The sequence below is a fragment of the Opisthocomus hoazin genome, chromosome 2, assembly GCF_030867145.1.
Source record: "Opisthocomus hoazin isolate bOpiHoa1 chromosome 2, bOpiHoa1.hap1, whole genome shotgun sequence".
Lineage (NCBI taxonomy): Eukaryota > Metazoa > Chordata > Aves > Opisthocomiformes > Opisthocomidae > Opisthocomus > Opisthocomus hoazin.
This window is the reverse complement of record NC_134415.1, coordinates 46,076,369-46,092,578: the sequence shown is the minus strand read 5'-3', so window position 1 is coordinate 46,092,578 and position 16,210 is coordinate 46,076,369. Positions and strand designations below refer to the sequence as shown.

General features: G+C 45.5%; 1 protein-coding gene across 2 annotated transcripts in view; it reads left to right on the top strand.

Moving 5' to 3' along the window:
- Positions 1-16,210, top strand: part of PAK5 (p21 (RAC1) activated kinase 5) — a 93,191-nt gene that overhangs the window by 59,850 nt on the left and 17,131 nt on the right. For both annotated transcript variants that reach the window (XM_075413480.1, XM_075413482.1), the window contains exon 3: positions 14,087-14,884. In XM_075413480.1, the coding sequence (XP_075269595.1) occupies positions 14,087-14,884 (798 nt within the window). The remainder of the gene's footprint in view (positions 1-14,086; positions 14,885-16,210) is intronic.

Genomic DNA, 16,210 nt, shown 5'->3' with positions numbered 1-16,210 from the left:
GGGAATAGTCTCCAGGTAGTGCTGTATAACCTGAAATGAGCCAGGAATTAGATCCTGAGCAAGGGCGCTTGTAATCAGGTTCTTTTTTTAACAGGGAAGTTAGTCCCTGAAGACAGATCTATAGGAAGCTGTTCCAGTAACTCCACTTGCTTGCTTGCCTGCCCTGGTAAATGAGCCACGCTCCCAGCTTGCTGCCTGGATGTGGAGGGCTCTGGCTCCATCGTTGCTAACATGGCTGTTGTTTCCTTTCCATTTGTGTAGCCAAGCTTTTTGCCTCCCAAACTTTCCCTGCACTGACCCAGACGATCTCTGGGGCCAGCAGCAGGATTTGGGGTAGGTGGAGGTGATGCTTTGGGGTGGCTGCTGCGGCAGCAGGATCCTTCTGGTTCCTGTACCATGGCAGCGATCCTCCAGAGCAAAGCGTGGGAAGTAAACGGTAAAGTGTAAGCAGTAAATGCTTTCCCCAGTAAATATGTAGAAAGGTTTGAATGTGTTTTACCAAGCTTCAGTCAGATAGTCCAGAGAGCTCTCGCTTGGCTCAGCTGAGAAAGCTGATGGAGTTTCGTATTTCCATGGACTGGCCAAGCCTCCAGTAGTGCTGCTGAAGTCCCTCAGATACAAAGTTGAGATGTTAGAAAATTTTGTTCGTGGCCAGCAGTGGGAAACACTAGGTGGCAGCAAGAAATCTCTGGAAATTCATCTCCCCGCATGTCAAAAGTGAACCCAGACAGCAGAAGTAATGAGAAATCTGCTTGGGCATCCTGATGGCATTTGTTCATGGTAGATGTTTTAGCCCACTCCCTAACAGGTCTCTGGAGAGGATTTCCATATAAAGTTGGTCACACAGCATTTGCAGTCCACATCGGCACCAGGGCAGTGTTTGTTACCTTCACTTCCATTTAACCATGCAATGACAGTAATCGTGCAGTAACTAGACGTTCTGCGCATCTCCACGACACGTTTGTTCCTGGGTCTACTAATGAACTTGTTTTGGTCCGCTGTAGTCCAGAACAGAAACCGTGCTGGTTATAATCCCATTAAATTATATTCTATATTATAACCAAACCGCCAAATTTATTCAATCCTGGCAGAGTTTTGCTCAAAAAAAGTAGCAGGATCAGGGGGAAAATAATGTTGACAAGCAGCTTGCTCACCTGTGGAGCCAAAGCTCCAGGTAGTCCTGCTCTGACATGATTAGATCTGGGCTTTGATGGCTCTCTAGAAATTTAAAAGTGCTTCGCTGTTCTTTCTTTCTTGTCTTCCCCTTCACGCAGGATCCAATTATGTTAGACAAGTGCTGTGTATTATGGGGCAACAACACTGACTTGCCTGCAGAGATTTTTAAGTGCCTTTTCTGTTGTCTGTGGGATGAACTGTGTGGGCCAGAAAAAAAAGGGCATTTCAGATGCAGGTCTTTGGAGAGAGAAGAGTGAACAGAAGAGAAGTATTTAGGATGAGCATTTCTGCTTTTTAATTGCCAAGATCGGATCCAACAGGCTTTAGTTAGCTATCAGGATCACACAGTTAATAGCAAGAGATTGAATTTTACTGAATTTTACCATTTTGTAGTCTGAGCAAAACAGTAATTGCTATCTGTGTCCCAGTTTGCATTTAATAACAATTCCCACCGAGCACAGCGCAAGTGAAGATCCTTACTGCAAAGATTTATGCTTCCATATGAAGTAGCACTTTCCAGGACCGTTGGGATATATACGCACAGAAAACTGGTTTAAACATGTGGGCATTTAGGAACCATCCCAGGATAACCCTCTGGGGCAGGAGATCGGGTCTGACCCCCATCCTACGCCCCAGGTGGGGGGCAGCAGCCCCATTTCTCTCTTACCAGCAGCGGCTGCACAGCTCTTCTCCTTCTCCCTGACTTTCTGTGCTGTTCAGGGGGGGCTTGAGGAAGGGGAGGGAGCAGCACTTTGTCAGGCAGATTAATTTATTAAGCGTGTCAGGATCAATCTGCCGCTGGGGACAGAGTGTACTTGGCGGCGATGCAGCCCAGCAAATCGAATCAAATCAAGATTACCCTAGAAATGTTTCAGCAGTTTCTTGTAAATGAAATATTGTGGTGCCGTGCTGGGCGTAGCCCCTGCGAGTTACTCTGCTGCGGAGCATCCTCTGGTATCTTCTGCCTCGGCTTTTTCCTGTCGAGGTTTGATTTGCACTTCTCATTTACAAGAGTGAATAATTAAAACATCAACTCAGGAAGCTCCTTATGTCTTTCCTCTCACCCACCTTGTCAGTTTGACCTAACCCAACCCTTAGATCTCTGTGCAGGGGCACTCTTTGCTCGATGTCCACATTTGCAGGTGAGAATTGCTCAGTGGGAGTTAGTACCATTTCTTTATGGCATTCCTGTTGCTGCACTTCCCATTTAATAGCTATTCTTGAAAAGGAAAATAAATGTACTTCCTTGGAAGAAGGAGTACTGTAATTTACAATGCATATGAAATTATTTTGTGGTTTTATTTTGCTAATACAAATTCCTAAATCTCTGAAATTAAACAGTGAGGTTTCAGAATATGAAGGGGCCCATAATACTCAGAGACATCAATCAAATTCAAAAGGACACCTTACATGTGTGCAGCCAGGAACGCACAATTTTAGTGAAGTACCTTGAAACTTCCTCACTGTTTTTAAGGCCGTGGAACTGAGGCATATTTTGGCATGGCACCAGCTGCAGGGTGGTTTCTCCTACTGTACCTTGATGGCCCCTTCCCTGCCAGTGTGGCCAGTGCACCACACACATTATCCTGCCCTTCCTCAGTGTGTTAATCCCAAATACACAGGGCTGTGATTGCAGTGACCATCTCGGCCCCGAGTGGTACTTTGATGGGCTCATGGGAGACGAGCCCCATCGACCTGCGAAACACTGGGTGCTGGGCGCTTGGGACTGAGGCACTCATCAGCATCTTCTTCCCCTCTCTGCCTTCGCCTGATGACTTATGAAGTGGGAAGGTAATTCACAACCCTGTGCCGTGGCCTGCAGAGCACAAGGAGCTTCTCGAGCTGGCCTCTGTACGCTCTGAAACAGAAATGTTGAATTTGTCTCCAAGCATCTGCGATATATAAAGCCTGTGGTAATTCACAGCAAAAAGTAGTACAGTTTAAGCTGTTTCTTCTACATTATCAGACTGTCAAAATCCTCATTTTGATTAAAAATGGGGAGATGAGTGCCACCACAGTGGAGTGACCCAAGAGCCTCTGTGCTCCTAAGTAAGTGCCCCACTGCCAGAGCTGTCAGATGAAGGCAATTACTTCCCTAGCATAAAATTTTATCACACTGGAATTTACCTAAGTATTTCAGAAAGCTTGATCAAACCACAGCTAGAAATCTTTCACTGAGAAAAAGGCGCCAGGATCATTAATTGGGTTAATGCTCCATCAACCTTGCATTTGTTAATGGGCACGTTTAGGGCATGAGGGGAACCTCATCTGGGCAGATGTCATCTGAGCTACAAAGACGGTTTACGCTGTGGTACGACTTTATGGATTACAGACTGTCCCTCTCTTCAGGCTTTTTTAATCGGCATTGTTGGGTTGAGAGCAAACTGAGGTCTCCATGGTGGCAGTCAGTACCCCTGTACTGCGGTGGTTGTTACAATAAACGTATGTGGTCGTGAGCAAGACTGAAATGATGAGGCACTGTCTTCTTCACCACCCACCCTACTGTGGGACTCCTCTCCCCATGAGCCCATTTCTGGCCCCTAGAATAAAATCTGCAATGGTATCATGCGCCTTGGTTTTGGAAAGACTTTTTTTTTAAATACATATCAGCCCTGGGAAGACTCACATGATGTTGTGCCCCACCAGTTCCCAGCACTAATCATGTATGGATGTGAAATACTGACTCTGTGGCATAGAAGCAGTGTCGATGGGTGCCTCGGCATCAGCACTGCGTGGGAGACCCACGGCTCCCATGAAGTGTGGCAGTAGATTATCAAAGCTGGTATATCTGGGGAAGTGGTTGTTGAGTGTTTGTTTAATTCTTGTGATTTCTCCTGCCTATGTTGAGAAAAGTGGGCTTTTGTTTTCCTCACACTTCCCCCACAGAAAACCCCTGAAAAATAACAGTCTAGGCTGTGGGTATTAAATGTAAGGATAACTGGCAGATGCAACATTAGGGATGATGATGATGGTCTTGTGGCTGCAGAGAGGGCTTCAGAAAACTTTACAGCCATTCGGGCTAGCACCGAGTACCTGTAGGTCCTCTTGTTATCTCACCTCCCTGCAGTTTCTCCACTGATGTGGGTGCTTGCACCAAGTTCAAAGCGGTGAGCAGCAGAGTCAGTTCACACCTGGTTTACGATGCATTTTGGCAATGAGTTTTGCTTAGAAAGCCATGATGCCACAACTGAAAGAGGCATCAGGATTGCCACCACCCCTTGCTTCATCTTCTGTTGCCTGCACCTGCATCATGGCTGAGGATGAAGAGCTGTAGTGCAGAAGGCATTGTTCCCATAGCTCCCCTGTAGCGCATCAGTGGTCCAGGCACAAACCAGTTCCCAGGCCCAGATTTCTGAGGTGCCAGTTAGAGACACTGGAGCTTCATTGCTGTATTTAGGGTTGGACTAGATGACCCACAGAGTTCCCTTCCAACCCCTACCATTCTGTGAATCTGTGATATTAACTGCCCTTAATTCTGTCGGTTTTATTTGGGTAACAGTCCTGCCTGCAGCAAACTTTGGTCCTGGAGCTGTGCGTGACATCTCACAGGTTTCCAGTCTGTTGCTGTCTTGGTGTTACAGAACTGAAAAACAGAGTTGTGTTTCTTGGAGAGAAGGATTTCTGTCATCTGGCCCAAACGTCTCCAACTTTGCGTTTTTCAGTTGCCTCTGAAGTCAGCCCAGTTGGAAAGCTTTGGGGTGCTGCAGCTGCAGGGTTCCCCTGTAACGGCCACAGCGTGCTGTGTGGTGCAGAAACAACACCAGCGGTTGCTGGACCACAGCTGTACCTCGGTGAATCTTACGGCTTTACAGCTTCCTTGGGGGGGTGGAAGAAAATTCCACTAGCACAGAGGCACTGGCGGGTGATGTGGCTTTGAAAAAGGGAGAATGAGTATACCTGGTCCTGCTGGTGTTCATCAACAGGGCTGGCCAGAGACTTTCCATGTCAGCAATCCTTCTCTTGCCGTAAAATGTTAATTTGACAAAATAGGAAAGTTTGACATTGATGGACAGGTTTTATAGAAAATCTGGCCAAAAAACTACAGTCCTTCGTGTGGTTTGATGCAGCTTTTTGGTCTAGCAGGTCCACTCTGTGTGCTGTTGTTGCCATCAGCCCTAGGAAAATGCAACGCTATTAAGAGGGCAGTTGAAATTCCCACAGTTAATGCTTTTGAGAAATTTTGTCTTGTGGGACATTTTGCCTTTTCATTCTGTCTTGGGATAAAATAAAATTTTGAAGTATCCTAAGTCCTATGAAATAGAAATTCCCATGGTTTTGAGATTTTTCCATTCCTCTCCCCGTGAAGTGCTTGTATAACTCATCAGTAATAAGTACACTAACTTTCTCACTCAAACTAAAACTTTCAAGTCACATTTCACTCTCATTTGGTGTGTGTCTGAGAGATCTGTGTATACATATTACAGACAAAATTGCACATACCTGATGTGTTTTAAGTAGGCCCAGAATAATTATTTTTGACATTTGATATTATCTAATAGAATTTCAAATGACATATAACAACCATATTTGTGTCTTAACAAAAAAGAAGGAAAAGTTACTAGAATGTAGATATTTCAGTGGATTTTTTAAACTAAATGTTTTGTTAAAGTTACTGTATTTTAAAATGTCAAAAGAATTATCAGTGAATGTGATTATAATGAAATGTTGCTCTTGTCGTTATAGCAACTAACTTTTAAAACTGCTGTGAAAGGTGACAAATTACACAGTCCCATTTTGGTTAGCCTTTTTGTATAGTTTTCCATCGTTTTACTCTTGAAGAATTTTAAACAGCTGGCACTAGTGTTGTCGTTAAGCATATTATGCTTCTCTCAAACCTTTAGCTGGACCTTTATTTTGATCCATGGAGTAATATGTATTTTTCAGGCTGAGTAATTTTCTTTTCTACATCATCAATGTAGATCATCATCATCACCTACATCTTTCAATAATTAACATGTGACCATGCCAGCGTTTTCCCAGTTTCCTTCCAATCCTGTGCTGTTGCCAGTGTCAGGTTAATGAACGTGATAGTATTTGATGTGCACACCTGAAGGCTGCATGTTACCAAGCTGAGGTCTCTGCTGTGCAGTGACTTTTCTGTGTGGCAGCAAAAAGAAATTTGGCGATGCCGATGTGTGCTCAGAAATGTGACTGCAGCGTAGACGGGTGTATTTCATGGGGCTCCACATAGCCGGTCTGCAGCAGCAGGAGGCCGAGGATGGCTCATCTGACCTGTTCAGTCCATTCCCTATGGGCAAGCCCAGCCAGAACACGCTGCAGTGTTTGGTCAGGTAGCGCTTGCAGAAGCAAGCGGGAGATGTTTTTGTATAGGTGGATGCACAGGAGGGAGTCTCTGGGACCTGTCCTTCCTTCAAAGGAGAGATTGTGAGAATGATTTATTTTGTCACTCCGTTGAATTTAGTAGAGAGGCAAGGGCACAGTCATGGAGTAACACAGCTGTCAGATAGCCCAGCATTATGCTCCCCCAAGCTCAGCATCTCTAGTCCAGTATTAAGGAAACCAGAATGGTGGGGAGGACTTCATACAGAACAGGAATATCAGCCTCTCTGGGGGGAGGTATTTCTGAACTGATGTTACCTGCAGTGACCTTCTCCCCCTGGAAAGTGTGGTGTTACCTGCAGCAAGGTGTTGGTACAGGTATCAGTTGCCTCTTCTGTCATAACACAAAAAAAGAAACTCTACACTCTGCCACTGTTAGCACTTGTCAGGAGGTGAAAAACTTGTCAAATGATAGTGGGTAGACAGAGTAAAAGGTGCTTTTTTGTATCGAGTGATATTGAGTGAGCTCTGGGTACGGGCACATCCTTCAGCATCCCTGGGCTCGTGTCTGGGGGCTTCTGTCCTCTCAGCTAGAGAAAACCATGGAGGTGGACTTGGCTGAGTTTTCCTTTGGAGGTTTTCGTTTATATTTAATTTCTCCTGCGCATGGGAAAGGTCCGGTCTAAATGCCATCCCAAACAGGAATTTCTGGATCTGCTAGAAAAGGATTAGAGAAATTCATGAGACAGGATCATGGCTCACGTGCTTAGACACTTCATGGCAAGGGGCAGGTGACATGGTCTCGTGCTCCTGGTTTTGCCGGGTGACTCTGTGGCATAAAGTGCATGTTTAGTCCAGAGAGCAAAAACCCATACCTCCTTGCCCAGCTGAGCCATCCAACACCAGTGAGAATTGCAGAATTCCTTCCCCTAGGAGGGAACTGTGGGATTGCAGAAATTACTAATATTTTTTAAATTATTTTTATGAGGAGAATGAGAACATGTAGCATTGGGAAGGAATTCATAACAGAAATGATATAAACTCTGAGGCTTCCAGGTGTAAACCAAACTCTAAATTACAGACTTCAGGAAGAAATGTTCTGACATACTTTCCTGTCTGTTGTGTATTCCTTGTGACTAACTCTGAGTAACAGCCGTTTTGTAGACGGGCTGTAGATGAGAAGTGGAGCAGATCCCGTAGGACATTACTGGAGGGTGCAGTGATAAATGACATCTCTTCCCATCCAGCACCGTTTCTCACCACATATCTGATGAGTTTCTGTTGCAAAAGGCATGTTTCCAGGGTAATGCTGTGTCGCACAAGCGCCCTAAACTTCCCACTTAGATTAATGTTTTGCATTACCATGGGGAAATGAGGTGTTTGGTTGGTGCAGGTTGCCTGTGCCAGCCTGTCCGTCTGGCTGGCTGTGTCTACTCATTGCCTCCCGAGAGCGGGAGACAGCTGCCCAAATGCAGTGCTTATTTCTAACTTGCACAATTTGAATCATCTCCAGTTCTGTTTCAGGATGAAGTTTGGTGGTCTCACAGCCCGAAGATGGGGTTTGGTGTGACCCAGGTCTCAGAGTTCAAAGCAGCAAATATATCCAATTACCTCCCACACGGTACAACCGTACAGATGTAGCATAGACGTGGTGGCGTAGGACCCTGCACCAGTGGTGGGAGCAGATGGCACCCAAAGGGAGAGAGGCCCAGGGTGGCCGCTGGTGGGAGCAGGTCTGCCCGCTGCATGGAGAGGCCACCCAGCGCTAAGGCCATCTTGCCAAGCCCTAGGGGACAAGTCACCAACTTCCTAACCCTGGGACTTTTGGGAAGCACAATGTACGAATGAGTTCTCCAAGACACTTGCACCTACGTTAGTTGGGAGGAAATGCAGAGGAGAGGGATGTAACTTCAGCATAGACCCAGCCTTAGTTCTGTCTCCAAACCCCTTCTCTCCAACAAATAGGCAGGGTTTGTGCGCTGTCTTTTAAACACAGTCTTGTATCTAGTGTCCAAGGCTCACACATAAGCTCATCTCCTGCAGATGGCAATGCAGCATTGGTTTGGCATGTCTGCCGAGAGCGTGGCAAACACAACCTGCCATGATGCCATCATCAGGTGGGGGAACAAGGGCATGGAGGTACAGGAGTGTTTTTCAGTCCTTTCTCGTCAAAAATTCCCCGTTTGGGTGTAATAGGCATTCGCTGGAACACAGTAGGATCGCAAGGATAGCTCCAACACCATCATTTGGAAAGGCGACTCAGAGGTTAGAACTTGTCCTCAAGTGAATGTTCAGTGGAGAAAAACCTTGAGTGAAACAGTGGGCACACTTCCTTGATAATAGCTGTGCTGGATCCCAGCTGAGCACCCCAGTCACTGCCTGGGCTTTCAGCTGCCATCGCTTTTTCTGCCTGGCAGCATATTTACTTTTCTGCATAAAGTCAGCCATTGGAGACCATGGGCCGAGCTTTATCTCTCATCCCCTGTCTTCATCTTTGAGCCTGGTCCTTGTGTCTGCCCTCCAGATGGCAGCTCAGACATAAAATTTAGCCTCACAGACAAGGGAAAGGAGCTCTCCTCGTGTTGGTCCCAGGCTGCTGCAAAAAGCAGGCTTTCGCTGCACGCTTGCAGCCGTCTCCAGGGGTTTTGAGGATCTCCAACTATTTTGAGCTCCTCTGAGAACTCTTTGTGGTCTGAGATCTCACAGCTGCTTCTCCTGGTAAGAATAGATCAACTGCAGACCCCTGACACCTCTTACACCCTTGGCTGCAGCTATAAAACTCTTACCTCCAGGGAAAGCCAGAGTGTTCCTTCTGATGTGATGATGAGGATAATTTTTCTCCCCAGTGTTGTGTTGTTCACATTTGCTTATGCCAAGGAGTAAGGTGTGGTGTCATGAACACAGCTTCAAATGCTTTGAATGTCTTGCAACACAAGAAGGCAAGTTACCAACATGTCCATCACTTACACTTTGATTACTTTGATCAGCTGGGCTTTATGCACCTTTTCTTAAGATATGCGTAGGCTGTGCTTTTGGTTTATGTATAATGCAAATGAGGGGAAACACTAGCTAGAAGCAAAATCAGAGTTTAGATTGACTGTTTATAAGGGTGACATTTCCTTAAAAGACCTTTTTTTTCACCCTGCACATCAGAGAGATTTTTAAATCCTCATCAATTTCTGAAAATACAGCTCCGGGACGACAAAGGATGATATATTCTAAATGAGTCTATAAAGTATAGTAATTTTAAAGACAATAAATGCAAGGTCATATTAGGGCAAAACAGTTAATTACCCACTTCATTATTGTCAAGGTTAATACAGAATTTAACCGCAAAAGCTGTTTTTCATCTCCTTTTGGAAACAAGGCAAGACAGCATTTCTTACAGACAGATCCATTATAGCTTATCACCAGAGGACAGACCGCTACAGAAACACCATGAAGGATGTCTACTGTCACCGGGCTCCAGAGCAAACGCCAAACCTGTCCAGAGAGCAATGGAAATGAAATGAGAGCTACAGCTTCAGAGTACCGCGCTTTAATTCACAGAGATTGCGCCCCATTGATTTTAATGTATGACGGTAATGGTACCATAAAATTCACCAGCACTCCTTCATCTATTGTAGCATTGATCCCTCCTAAATTGCACAATGCACTGAAAAATGTCCTTTAATAAACATGGGGTATTGACTCTAGCAAATCCCATCTTTCTGTGGTGACCCCAGTGAAAGCTGCACCTGCGGTAGGGCTCGATCTCTGTTTTTCATGCATGCCGAGGAGTTGTATGGGTTTCCATTGCATGATCTCAATAGACAGAAACAAAGGCCTCGTAAATCTTAGGCCATCAAGCTGCATGAATAACGTTGTGCTTTTAACTATCTACTTTGCCTGCAGCAACTTTGAAAATTCCTTAAGTTTAAAAATTTGGAGACTGGTAAGTGCTTAAAAAAATTAGAAAAAAGATCTATATAAATAGATACAGAATATGTATAAAAATAGAATTCCCTCCTTACAATGGAAACACGAGTTGTTTTTTTCAGTTTATAAAGCCTTTAAAATTGCAAAGACTAGTCTAGCTCCTATGAAACTATTTACCAGGATAACTGTGTTTATATCCCTTTCGATGTTTCTTCCAAGGTTTTTGCTTTGCTTTTTAAGTCAGAGCTAGAATTTCCCATCTTTTGTGACTCCCGCCACTGTATTTCAGTCCCAGGAGGTTTTCCCCCTGCTCGCCGATGCAGCGCACAGCCTGGTGATGCAGTAACCGGAGGCTATATTCTCAAACCCAGACCCCCACATCAGCAGTCCAGTCTTTCCACTGAAGCCATACCTTTGTACCTGGGTACTTCAGGCCCTGGTGCTAACATTAGGCATTCGGGTTTGGGAATCTGGGCCATGCTTATGGCAGTTCTAAACCTCTGGCTTCTGTCTGCAAATACTGCACTTCCCAGGGAAGCTGCGGGTGCTGGCCAGCCCCCGGTACGCACTTTTTCTGTAGTGAATGACTTCAGCACAGTTTAACATGGCACAACATATGTTTCATTATTTATAACGTCTTCTTTGATTTTCTTTTTTGATGCTTTGTGGGCTTCCTTACAGAGCGATTGCTCCTATTACTCTTACAGAACAATACCTGCTTCGGGATATTAATTGGGTTTTTAAGCCCAGTAAATTGTTCTGCCCACCAGGGAGGCACCCACTGTATTTCAGATTTGTGTATAAACATCTTAAGTTCTATTCAGATAGCAAGATACTTGACAATGTAGCGTATTTCACAGGGTCTCACTGAAACACTTCTTAAATTATCTGCTCTATGGACACTACTCTTCTTTTGATAGGAAAAATGCTAGATTTTTCCCTGAAAAAAATCAAGCTTGTATAGGCTGTCTGATGTAGCCAGAGGGGCATCTCACGAAGATGTGTGTCCTTTCACATAAGGGAAGTGCTAAATTTAAAAACAAGCCAAAGCAAATAGAAATATTGTTGTTTTATTGTTGTTTAATAGGTAAGTTTTATCCTCCCTTTGTACTGGCCCTTTTAATGTGCTCTTAGAGAAGAGCCTGGAGCAAATAGCAATTACAGCCATCACCCTTGCAAGTCAGCGTTTGCTAGTGGTCGTCCTCAAAGTGCTGGGAGAAAAGAAAAGGGTTTTAGTTATTAATCGCCTTAACTTCACCAGTCAGCAGGAGACAGCACTGAGGTCCCAGGGCTAACCAAGGCTGCTTCATCGGACTGGGGCTTCGGTGGCAAATGCTGTTTCTGGAGAACTGGAGTTTCCTACAAGACCATTTTACTATTAGTACTTTTTTTAATCTTCATAGTCAAAAGGATGGCTCCCAAGCACACGCCTGTCTGGAAAATCCCTAAACTGCAAGTTTTTGTCATTGATGAATTCCTTAACACATAAACCCTCAAATCCTTCCTTCTGGTGGGGGCTCAGATACGTGTACGTGCTTCTTCCACCCCCCAAATCCCATGAGCATCTGTACCATAAAATCCTGCTTTCAGAGAGCATCTGCTTGGAGGCGCAGAGGGAGAACTCCCCTTTCCTCTAACTGAAGAGGCGGCTCTGCTCCCAGGGGCTGCCTCCGGCTCCGAGGTCCTTTTGTGCGGGCACCAAGCAGGTTGCTCTGGGAAACCTCTCCTTTGCGAAGGCCAGTCCCGCGGAGAGTATTAAATTGGCATTTTACTTCTTGGCATGCATTTGCACAGGGGAAGCGGGGTGACAGTTGGGTATTTCAATCTTGTTTCAATTATAAGCGTTTCATTGTTGAATATTGCTGGTTTATTATGTGATAATTAAATATGATCACGCAGTCATCCTGCCAAAGAGACAGTAGCTGAACGAAACCAGTTCCTCTCGTCTTGCTGAATGGCTTTGGAGGCGAAAAGGGTGATCTATTTGCTGTCCCTTATTTTTGCTGTCCTGTTGTTTCAGTATCTCTAGCTTCAAAATAGCAAACTAGGCAAGTAATTACAGACATAAATCAGAGCAGGGATCAGTGTGAAGTCAGGACTGCTTTGCTTGGAGCCTGGCTTTTGTCGGTTGCCTTTTGCTGAATAACAGAGAAGTACGTTGCTGTTAATTTTGTGGAAAAGTGATTTTATTAGTGACAAAATGTGTATTTTGACAACGTTTAAGCCCCTGTGTCCTTTCAAGCAGGGCTTGAGCAGCCTCACCATGCCTGGAGCGGAGCCTCCTCTGTCGACATTGCAATGAGTGAAGGGCCAGTGGCCAGGCTGGACGCCATGGCCGGCATCCAATATGCCATGGCTGGTGTCCGATATGCCACAGTCAGTGTCGGATGTGCCACAGTCGGTGCCCCATACGCCACAGTGGGTGTCTGATATGCCACGGTCAGCGTGCGACATCGGCAGGCTGCAGCTCGCAGAGGGACATCTGCTTGGAGTGACCACAGTGACTCTGTTTAAAATCTCGGCAAGTTAAACAAGACACAGCCATAGATACTTAGCTGAAGCGAATCAGCAAAGCAAATGTGTTTTCAGTAGAGCCGTGCTGATTTATGGCCCTGGCCCTTAATCTGTACAGCTTATTCTTGTGAAGTGTTTATAAACGTGAGGTGGTGCTCAAGGGGAGTCAACTGCTGAAAAATGGATGCAGCCACATATTACAGTCTTCAGGTGGTACTAGCTAAAAATAGTCGGTCTTCTCGAAGGAGAGCTGTAACTAACCTTCGCTTACCTCCCATCCTACCAGGAGCACCAGTCTTCCGAACAGAAAGGAGCAGGGATGGAGGGGAGGTTGTGGGCAGTCGATGGGAGCAAGTTCATGTCTGTGGTGCTCCTACACACTCATCCTCCATGACTGGAGGATCTGTAGAGGACTTTGCAATACCAGGGCACAAACAGGACCACTGCAACTGCCACCACATGGCAGCTGTGATTGGGACGTCCCAAAGCCAAGGTAGAAGTGGACATCCCAAAGCCATGGTTGTGTACAATGGCTTGCTGGATGCTGTGTATTGTAAGAGAGAGGTGTAGTTAAGTATTATTTTTTGCTCTTCCCCAACTGTCTTTTATGCTAAGTTAACCAGGAGGCAATCCCCAGTGGTAATTCTGCTACCCAGGAACGTATTGTTTTGTAAAAAAAAACCTAAACCCAATGCCTAGTAAACAATATGCTACTTTCCAGTCCAACAGTTTGTTAAAATAACATGTAAAAGTGACTGCTGAATGATTTTTGTTTAGCTTATCCATAACCTGTAAATCAGATTCAGCCCACCAGTTTGACTTGATGTAGACAACTGCATAATAACAAATAAGAAATAAGTAGTGGTTTTAAACGTCTCTGCTGTTGGCTGCTGAACGCCCACCTCTTAAAGTGGACTTCTTAAGAGTGGCTTGGGGTTGCATGCCAAATCTTAGCTTGTGGTGTACACAGAGTATAACCCCTCTTTGTTTTTTCGTTTCTGCATGCCATATTGTATTTATTGAGATTTTTTTTCTAGCAATGGGTTATTCTGAGGTGCATGCCTAAAGAACGTAACATATTGCTACAGGTATTTCTGGGTGAGTTGAAGCCTTTTTTTTTTTTTTTCTTTTTAGTGGTTTTCTTGGTCAGATATTAAATGAAAATTGGTATTTAATCAAAGCAACTTTTTATTCCCAGACTATAGTTAGAGGAAATAAGCCTCGAAAGGATACTTCAATCAACGGCCTGCTGGAAGAGTTTGACAATATCTCGGTGACACGATCCAATTCCCTGCGGAAGGAAAGTCCTCCTACCCACCACCAAGGAAACGCAAACCATGTGCCGAGGCACCAGGAGGAAAATGGTTATATCACGTATTCCCAGTACTCCAGTGAGTCAGACACTACAACAGACTGTGTCGTGGAAAGGTATCGAGAGAAGACTCTCTACGGGGAAGAGTTAGACAGGTACTACAAAGGGAGCTATGCCGCCAAGCAGAATGGGCACATGATGAAGGTGGCTTCCCGGGACATCTATTATTCAGAAGTGACACCCCTGCAGTCAGACCTCTCCAAGTTCCTCCCAGATTACCATGCACACCTGGAGACAAAGCCCAAACCGCTGGAATACGGCGCCCTAAAGCTGGAGTATCAGTGGATCCCCAGCGGATCCTCCCTGGACTATAGAGATCCCTTTCCTTATGCCCCGTCCCGAGCATCGGTGCAGAGCGAGTGCCCCAAGGAGAGGCTGGAGTACAACGACAGCGACTGGGGTCATGGACTGGGCAAGGACGACTACGACAAGAGGCCAAAGTCATCCTACGTGGACCCGGCGAGCCCTCAGCCAGCGATGAGGCAGAGATCCAGGTCGGGCTCCGGTCTGCAGGAGCCAGCCATGCCCTACGGAGCAAGCGCGTTTAAAGCACACCAGCAAGGACACTCCTACAGCTCCTACACCTATCCCCGCTTGTCTGAAACCGCGGCAGGCATCTCCAAGGTAACGTGACATCCGCGGTCACACTGCTGCCAGGGCAGGGGTCAGCCTCTCTCAAATGGGAGTGCAAATAATTAAGCGCATACAAAAAATGAAGGGCAAGGAGCCATGCTTGAGCACATGATGCTGAATGCGGATGGTCACGTCCCTGGGAGCTACGTGGCTGCTGCTCAGCAGCTGTGAAAACCCACCTGCTTTACTCAGATGTCTGAAAACAGGTGTCAGGGACCAGGGGTTTTAAGATATTTATTAAAAGGCAGTTTTGGAGATGCCCAGCTTCCAGAGGTTTTACTTGGGATTCCCAGTAACCCCAAGTTCTTTGGCAGTTTTTGTCGCATTATGAGTTCGTACACCTGTGCAGATCTCATTGGGAGTTGAGAAGCTGGTCTGGTTTGCGTATCAGATACTTTAATATTTGAATTGCTACTGTGCAAGGCTGAAACCTCTGTGTTTTAATATTTATATTGTATTTATGCTGTATTTATATTGCAAGGTTTATTAGCCCTTTGCTGCTAGTGAGAGTAGGTGTTTACCACACTCTGCTTTGTTTTTAAGCAATTAAATTAAATCAAAGCAGCTTATGTCAGCCATTTTAGATGTAGTTAAAAAAGAAGTGTTAAGGTGAAAAACAGCATTTCAACCATGACATCTACAAGCACCTCCTCTGCACAGATTGTGGCCTGCTCTGCCTTTTCTGAGTCACATGAGGAATATTACCCATACGGGCTGTCTTACCCTACTTGCAATAGTTTGCTGTAACTATTTGTTCGGTTAGGAGAAAAATGCTTTTCTTACATGTCTAGTCACACAGCTATGATGATGACCTGCTTAAACATCTAATACTGTGCAAGAGATGTTTTTTCTTCAGTGTAGATTGCATTGCACGTTACGGAGTTCCCCTAGCAACGGGTGCCGAGATGATAGCTCATTTTTCCAGGGCTGAAACCGTCTTGGGTTGCTGTGACTTACCAAATGTGCTGAGGTAGGTAGCTTGTTAGTTGGTGAGACCCACTCTGCTGTTTAATTATGATCTACACGGGGCATTTTCTTACTGGCTCTGTGCACTGAGAACGTTGTCCTGCCCAGCTGCAGACCCAGAAGAAGTCCCGGGTCTCCACAAATCCACGATAGCTCTATGCCGGAGGCATGCAGGTGTCTTGCTTGCTCAGGTTTTGGCTGCTTTGCTGATCCTGGGGAGCAGAGTTACAGGCGGTGCCCCGTAGTAAAGGGAGAGCAATGTGGGTTTATTCCACATTGCATTAAAGCACAGAGCTGGGCTTTGGAGTTTGAGGATAAATTGGAGAGGGAGTAGACAAGTTACCAGGTCTC